The sequence below is a fragment of the Spinacia oleracea genome, chromosome 4, assembly GCF_020520425.1.
Source record: "Spinacia oleracea cultivar Varoflay chromosome 4, BTI_SOV_V1, whole genome shotgun sequence".
Lineage (NCBI taxonomy): Eukaryota > Viridiplantae > Streptophyta > Magnoliopsida > Caryophyllales > Amaranthaceae > Spinacia > Spinacia oleracea.
This window is the reverse complement of record NC_079490.1, coordinates 74,562,541-74,571,518: the sequence shown is the minus strand read 5'-3', so window position 1 is coordinate 74,571,518 and position 8,978 is coordinate 74,562,541. Positions and strand designations below refer to the sequence as shown.

General features: G+C 43.5%; 1 protein-coding gene across 1 annotated transcript; it reads left to right on the top strand.

The window, feature by feature from the left end:
• The first annotated feature begins 2,108 nt into the window (after positions 1-2,108).
• LOC130471632 (uncharacterized) lies at positions 2,109-3,176 on the top strand. The gene has a single exon (XM_056841872.1). It carries the CDS (start codon positions 2,109-2,111, stop codon positions 3,174-3,176), a length of 1,068 nt encoding a protein of 355 aa, XP_056697850.1.
• Positions 3,177-8,978: the final 5,802 nt, after the last annotated feature.

Here is an 8,978-nt window from a genome sequence, read left to right as displayed (position 1 = left end):
TAGACAAAACGACTTTGCCAACCCCTGTCGTTCACAGCTAAGTCAACGCCTAAATTCTTCTTCCCCTTCTTTGTGACTAGTGTATATCTACAACACTCCTTCAGCGCCAGGTCGTAAGAAAACATCAAGTCAGACAAGTCAAAAGGCAGTTGCCAGTCTGCGGTAACTCCTTGCACCACCGCGAACACCCGCCAGATCTGGGGCATCAACTGACCCGGACTCAAATGAAAAAGTTCAATGAAGGACCTAGCTAACGGAGTGAAAGGAAATTTAAAACCGATTGTGAACGGATACTCGTACATGACGACGTACCCCTCAGGACAGTTAAGAGCTTCTTCGTCTGAAGCTGGAATCCTCACCTCCGCCGACGGCGGCAAACCAGCCAGCTCGATAAACGCCGCCGGATCCAGCACGGTAGAGTATATCGGATTAAGGGACTTAACCCGAACAGATCCCGACCCCCCCTTCCCTCTAACTACAATGGATTTAGATCTAACCATCTTATTTATGAAATTCTACAGGAAAATCGAAAAAAAAAACAAGTGAACTTTACCTGAATTCAGACGAACTCAGTGCGAAAACCGAATTCTTCATTCTCCTTTTCTCTCTCTCGTTTTCAGATCTGGAAACCTTTTCAGAAACTCTGTGTGAAGAAACTTTATTGCATGTCGTAGATTAGTATTTATTGCTCTGGAATTTCGAGCGGTTTTTGTCCCACGAACTAAACAGTTATAGACGGTTTATTTTTCAAAAATTGAAATTGTTTCTTTTGCTTTGAATGGCTCCGCAAAATCACAATTGGGGGCAAACTGTTATCCCACTTTTTGGACTAACGACTTAACCGCTCTGACGTTTGATCATGTCGTGTCAACTAGGTTTGATCGTGTCGCAGGTCGAGGTCGAGTCAAGAGGACATGTCAGATGCGACGTCGAACAACGAAGGATAAGCGATAGCCTATAGGCGACATAGGGCCAACGACGTTGATGATTGGGACAAACAGGACTAGGGCAAAAGCCAGGCCCAAAGCCTAAGATCCACAACGCCGTCATAAGGGAAGAAAAGGTCCAAGAGACGGTGAGAAGATCACGGAAGTAGTTGAAAGGAATAGAAAATCATGGGCAACGGATAACCCCTATCTTTTAGGGATTCTCCTAACCAACTAAGTGAAGAGACCAGCGTATAAAAGAAGAAGACGGTGACAAGTAAAGGAGACGTTAACTCAAGCTCTCATACTCTCAAGCTATTAAAGAATTCGTATTGCTCTTGTATTCACTCTTTAATTTTGCTACATTGATTTCTAGAATAATATACAAACAATCAGATAGGAAACTTAGTGGATTGATAGCCTCATAGCTATCCGCGGTTTTTTACCTTATTCCTGGGTTTTCCGCTTCAACACTTCTCTGTGTCGTGTCTCTTTTTGTCTTCCTTTATTTAATTCTTGCTTAGTTAGTGTCGACCCAAGCCAAAGGTAGCCCCTAGACGAAATTTGGCATAAACAGTTTGGCGTCGTCTGTGGGGACATTAACTAGGTTTCACACAAAATCACCCCACACACCATGACTACTGAAGAGATGACGCTCGCAGAGATGAAAGCGGCCTACGAGAAGGCCCAAGCAGAGCTGGCCCTAGAAAGGGCCTCCATTGAAAACCTCCAGAAGGAGCTCGAATCTGTGAAAAGCACCAAGTATCAATCGCGTTACAAGCCCGGTGCAAAACCGAAGAAGTTGATATTCGAGATGACTGACGACTCCGAGGACCTGTCACCAAGCGCCTAAATAAGATGGAAACTCATATGAAGAAGCGATGCTCGTTGATGATGAAGCTGATGACCAAACTGCCAGGGGCACCCACGCCCGTGGAAACCGAACCGACCGACGGGTATGCAGCGTCGCCGTTCTGTGAAGCGATCGCTAGGGTGACGGTACCACACCAGCTCCGACTCCCTACCTGGACCACCCTGTACGACGGAACGTCTGATCCATACAGACACGTCAACTTCTTCAAGCAGCGAATGTGGCAGATCGGCATCCCCTACGACCTGGTCGAGCCCGTCTTGTGCAAATCCTTCGGAGGAACCCTCGACGGAGCCGCCCTGGAATAGCTCATGAACATAACACCTGGATCCATCTTCTGCCTGTCCAACCTCATCAACGCCTTCTACCAACAATTCGCCAGCAGTCGCCAGTTGGAGAAACAAACAAGTGACCTCTATCGGTTGGTCCAAGGACGTACCGAGTCGGTACGCGATTATTTTAACCGTTTTAATTGTGAGAAAATTAGTATAAAAAACTGTGATGTCAGGACAGCCATCGAAGCATTCAAGAGAGGCCTCGTCCCCAACTCGGAGCTGTACCGGGAACTAACCAAATATCCCTGTGCAACCTTCGAAGAGGTCAGATCGAGGGCCACTGCCCAGATGCGAATTGAAGACGACGAGATTACACGAATGGTTTCTCAGCGACCAGCAGGGGGCAGCAGCGACAGGAGGTCGTACACCCAAAGGAATAACAGCTGGAGACACCAACCATACAACCGCCAGAATCAGGTACAAAATGTCAATCAATATGATGATACTAACAATGTTTACAGGAATGAACGGGTCGTTTATCCCCCCATCTCCGAGTATGGCTTCAACGTCGACATCGGAGGCGTGGTGAACGCCCTTCAAAGTGTAGGTGGTACCGTCAGATGGCCTAAGAAGAGCGACAGACCAGACTCTACGAAGGACATGAGCAGGTGGTGCGACTTCCACCGCGACAATGGCCACACAACCGAGGAATGCATCTCCCTCAAAAAGGAGGTAGCGTATCTACTGAAAAGAGGCCACCTGAAGGACCTACTGAGCGACAAAGGAAAGGAGACGTACAACAAAGATAGCAACTCCCAACCCAACCCAGCACCAAGCGGCGACCGACCGGCCCCGCCCACGTTCAAAAAAGTGGTAAACGTTATTTCTGGTGGTTCAGATATATGTGGACTAACTTCTTCTGCAGCTAAAAAAATCAACAGAGGCGAATCTGAAGCCGTCAAAGAGGGGCAAACCGAAGACGAAGTAGCACTCGACAAGTCATTAGCAGCGATGATAATAACCTTCGACGACTCAGATTCAACCGACACACAACAGGAACATCATGACGGGTGTGAGGCAATTACTACTTGTTGGCGATTATGACTGTGTCTAGTGAAAGAAGGTTTTTAAGCAAACGAATATGTCTAGTGGTGAAAGAAAGTCTTTAAGTGAGTTAGTTCGCTTTAGGGAGGGTCAAGTCGAGTACTTTTAGAGGTCATGGGCGCTTGCGCTAGCTCCCATTCAATTGAGGCAAAGCGATCTTTTGAGTCTTGGCTAAGTGCCTAGGAGTGTGAGTGCTCCTTCTTGGCAAGGGTACGTGCCCTTATTATTTTTCGATGTGTGCTCGTTAATTTTGGCATCTTGATGACTTGGATTCTTCTATTTGACTTAAATTTTTCTTTCGACTTGGATTGCAAGTAATTAAATTTCAATAAGGGACTTCTATTTTTATTCTTGTTTTTCTATAGGCTTTAATATTTTTGTCAAGTTGGTTGGACCGAATCATGGATTGCCTACGTATCCGCCTTAAATAAATTTAATTTGGAATCAGGTATTGCGTAGTTCTTAGCCAAGAAAATGGTTTCTTAGAATGCCTATTTTAAACAAGTACGTTCCGAGGTGGAAACATATTATTTGAAATGGTAGAATAAGTGAAGTTTATTATTATTTAAATCTGCTGCCTTGCCGTAAGCCAAAAATTTGTTTTATATCATATTTTTTTGAGTACATGTATTTTTTGGTGGTACGTATATCTGAATACGTGCTGTACCCCTCCAAGTGTTCGTTATTTTTCCGTGCATGTGCGGATAAAATGACGAGCACTTCTGGACAAATTTTAGCAAGCAGAGAGATTCAGCGCCCAGGCTGGGGTGCTAATGATTTCGGCGCCCAGCTTTGGGCGCTGAAAATGACTTCTAGGAGGATCTTTTTTGGTGCGCTAAATTATTCTTTTTCTTTTTAGGCGAACTTTTAAAGGCGCTTTGCAAAGTTTGCTTTTTTATTATTTATTATTTTTTTGTACTTTTCATTTGTCTTCCTTTTTTACTCGTGACTCAAGACGGTTTGAAAGATGGGTTGAATGAGATAGGATAATTTGTATAGGCATTGGTCAAGCATGAGGATTATATCTGCTAGGACTCACAATTTGCAGCCTCAAGCTAGTGTCACGAGTTTACATCAATCAAGGCCAATGAGTAGTATGGGGACGGCTCAAGGGTATATCAACAGGATGTATCCACACAAGTTATATGGTCATTATGCTAATGGTGGTGTAAGAACAGGTTTGGACTTTGGAAATGATGGGCATGATGCACGTGTCAATGGCCGTGCGGGGTTGAGGTAATGGTTTCTTGGGTTATGGCAATGAGAACATGGACGGGTTAAATGAGCTGCACAGGGACCCCAGAGCGAAGACGTCTAAGAGCATAAGGATTGGAAAGGGTAGACATCGTAGAATTTTATGATTTGGATTGGTTGACTCAATTCTTTTCCTTCGTTTACTTGGGTAAATTCCGCACCTTGGGAGGTACGGGCTAAGTATTTCATGGCTCGCTCTTTTCCCTTTTCTCTTTCTTTTTGATATTTCATGGTTTGCTCTTTTCGCTCTCCCTTTTCTCTTTCTATTATTTTTCTTTTTCGCTCGGGTTTTCCCCCCTTTTTATTTAGGCTAAAAGGTAGATGGTTGTGGTCTTTGAGTCACGAGGCGAGACTGAATGAGCCTCGTTTGGTAGGCCTATAGTGGACCTTTAATTTTGGTAGGCCTATAGTGGACCTTTAATTTTAGTAGGCCTAGGGTGGACCTTTAAATTGTCTTACTTTGCAAGCGTATTTAGTCGTTTCTTAAAATGTGCAAATAGCGTAGATTAAAAATGTTATTTTTACCTTATTGAAATTTAACGAAAGAATTACATCGAAGATAATTTTTGCTTCTTTTCAGATTCCAGTTTCTGGGATTTAATTGGAAGTTGTGATTTAGACTCAAACTTTCATTAATCTTTCTGATTATAACCCGTGTATGAATACAAGGAGGTGGCCTAGACTCAAAATAATGGCGTGGCGTAAGCCTATAATACTTGACCAAGCGACTCTCATACTTAGGCTAATTGGACCATAACTTTCGTTGGTTGACACTTTAGATTTTAACCCTTGGGTGTTCATTTGTCATGCGCCATTTTGCTTAATGGTTGCAAGGTAGTTAATTGGGGAGATCGAATTTGCAAGACTAGAATCATTAGTGCGGCTTCTCTCTTAGTGTGTATTGCTTTTACCCCAATGGTAGCCTTATGGCATGCCGATTTGGGTATTTTCATGGTTTGTCATGTTGCATTCATGGAAAATCTTTTAGCCCGTACTTAGTAGTATTTCAAGGAGCGAGTGACTCGAGAGGACTATGATAGTCGTGACCCAATGTGATTATAAGCCTTGAGGCCATTAATTTTTTTCTTTGCCAATGGTATTAACACCTTAGGTTCACTTTGGGGGTTGTGCGACTATGGGGGAATGATTTTCAGAATATGACTGTTTCCATTTTGCAAATACTTGAATTAAATAATATGTTCTTTTTATTGGTGAGAGAGAGTATTGAGGCCGTGGATTCTTAGCAAGGGATGACAATTACATATGGGTGCTCATTGATTTAAATGTTAGGAAGGGAGACTCAATATGGTTTAACTTTTTAACCTGCAGAACGACACCAAGCATTAGGACCGATTCTATGGATAAGACAACTAAGACTTAGGATTTGGATTGTATTTTAGCATAGCCTAGTCTAGACTCGGATTTATTTGAACATTTATTTTTTCTTGAAAACTTTATTCGAACATTATTTTTTGAATATTTTGCCCATGTGACATTCAAGGTCGTTTAATTAGCATGCTCGGTTGTGGTGTCGAGCATTGTCGTCGTAGGAGGCCTAACAACGACACAAAGAGTTATTTATTTTTTATTTTTTTAGTCACCTTTAGAGTCGAGTGCCTTTTCATACGCCCCTGCAGCAATTTTTACGAAAAGTTTTTTTTTTACTACGTATATTTTTTCATGCGCGGGCACCGAGGCTGTTGTGCCTGACCAAAAGGCCAGGCAGCAACTTCAGCGCCCAGCAGTGGGCGTGAGAAACTTTGGCGCCCAGCCAGGGGCGTTGAAAATGCGTCCCTGGCTGGTTCTCGTTTTCTGTTTGCGTATACTTTTGTTTTTGCGACTTTAGTTTTGCGTGCTTGCCTTATAACGTCCTTTACGCGTTGTGCAGCGTTTGTGGGATTCGTTACAGGCCATCCCGAGCGTCGCTTATTTTTGTGGCGATCGTTCGGGCTTGCGGAACACGTATGTTGGTATAACTCTTTGGCCAATTGGTTCATGAATGTTTGGGCAACTTTTAAGGTCGTTGGTTTTCTAGCATTATTTGTCTAGCATCATTCGTACGCACAATCATAACATAGTCACATAGTTCGCTACACATAACTACATTACAGACATGGATTTGAAAATAAAATATGTCACGTAGTTTATGATAGGCTTCTATGGGTAGTATTTGAGCCTGGCTTGGTACCGCTTCTATCGTAGATCCAACACATGCCCCGGTCGAGGTAGTGTCTTCAACAGACGAATTTCGCTCAAGAGGCCAACCCGCAAGTGCAAGCCAAGGGGGCATGCAGGCGAGAGGGACCTAATGAGCGAGCGATTGGGTTCGGGATAGGTGTACTACCTGCACAAGTACCGAGTGGGCAACATGTGCGGCGTATGCACCCCCCTATTGGCGAAAAAAGGTATCCTTAGTCCCAACTCCCGAGGGAGCCGAGATTCGTTATGCGGATCTGCCCGTTGACATTAATATGTTGATTTTCAGGTCGTCCCAACTTGATGGGGAAATAAACGCGGGGTTGGATCGTTTCACCCTTCGGCTATTTTGATTACCTACAAGCACGAGTATTTCCTTCACTATCCCCAGCGGAGTCGCCACTGTGAGGGGGTCGAAAAGCACGAGGCTAATGCGTGACCTCGTCCCTCGTGGGTGTGACGATTCTTTTTATTCAATCAAGTGTAATTGGATCTCCTGTGAGTTTACACCCAATTGACTAGTAATATAGGAGTCGCCATTCAGTTTTTAACGACAATGAGAAAAACTGACAAAACCCGGTTATCGTGACATAAAGGGAGTGCAATTATGTTTTACCACGACGGCCGTAGGTTCCCTTGTGATCCCTGGTGGTGGGGATCGCATAACGTACACCCGCAGGGTAGAGATTGAGGGTTCGGGGGACTGTAACTACCGAGAGGAGTACTCGCTCGTCGATAACTCCAGAGGCAGGATATCCTTACTAGCTCAGCATAAATAATTGAAGGGACATGCGTTAACTATTAAACTAATCTGAGTTGATTTTAGCAATATGCAACATATAATACTAATTCGATCGTGATTATCTGATTTAAATAGCATTAAGGGACCTAGCATGATAATCCGATTTCCCAAAAATATTATATTTGTTAGGCGTGATAGAACAATCAGATTAGGTTAGTTTAACAGTTCATAAAAAGGGCGAGGAAAGCAGTTAAATCATCGAAAAGGGACACATTACGACGCACCCTTGAGAGGTGCGTCACGGTTCTCAGAAAACTAACCACTTTGACTTTGCTATTTCTCCTTTTTATTTAACGAATCTCAATTATGGGACAGGATACGTTCTGTTCGATTTACGGATCGATTGCGACAGAACGCGTGAACAATTTCGCAGCGAGAGGCTTAGGCTAAGGGTTAGAGTCAATACTCAGAATATAATTGTGTTGTGTGTGTCCTTTTCACGTCGAATTTAAGGGTCTATTTATAAGGAAGAGTTCGTGGAAAGATAGAATTGCAGAGTTCTAATCCACAAAGAATTAGGAAAAAAACACGTACCCAGGTATTTTCAGCGCCCAGAGCCAGGCGTTGAAAATAGAGGCTGGGCTGTTTTCTTTAGTCAGATTCGGATTCCTGAAATCCGTAGAGTTTGAGATTAATTCGAGTCTTTTAGCGCGTATCAATTTTATGACGGAATGCGTCTGGGCCCGTTACGAACTCTAGGCTCGTTAGGATTTTAATTAATACGTAACTCTTATTTCCGAATCATATTAGGAATAGGATTCTCGCAGTTTTCTATCTCATTTAGGATTTATGTTGGAATGCAACACCTAATTCTGACAGGTTTCTATCTTTTATGTTTTGCCACTTTTAGAAGCTACCTTTTACGGCAGTTACTATTTTTAACAGGTTTCCATAAATAGCAGGTTTCCATAAATAGCAGGTTTCGGGTGAATTGAAAAGGGGAATTGAGATTCGTTTATTTCATAGGAGATGCGTTGTCAAGTGGAGATTTACGTTTTCATCATCGAACCTTTCCCTTGCGGGAATGGTTACAAAAGTAGGTGTCTACAACGGGCTAGTCATATCGCTCCCAATACGCAACGCTCTCATCAAAAGGATATTGATCGACAACGGCAGTTCAGCAAACGTATTGTTCCTAGAGGCTCTGCAAGAAATGGGACTAGACGAAAAGAGTATAATCAGAAGGTCGACCGTCCTAGTAGGATTCAGTGGAGAATCGCTACGAACAGTAGGAGAGATATCGCTGCCTACGTACGTAGAAGGTGTTAATGTGATGACCAAGTTCAACGTCGTCGACTGCCCATCAGCATACAACGTCATTTTGGGACGACCATGGATCCACAAAATGAAAGCGGCGCCGTCGACATACCACCAGTCAATCAAGTTCCCAACCAAATGGGGAGTCATGGAAATCAAAGGACAGCAAAGGGACGCAAAGAAATGTTATGAAACGGCGCTGAAACCATCAAAGTCATCCATCTAGCAATTACAGCCAGGGTCGACGGTAGACGACCCCGACGACAAACAGATCGATGAGATAATACTAGATC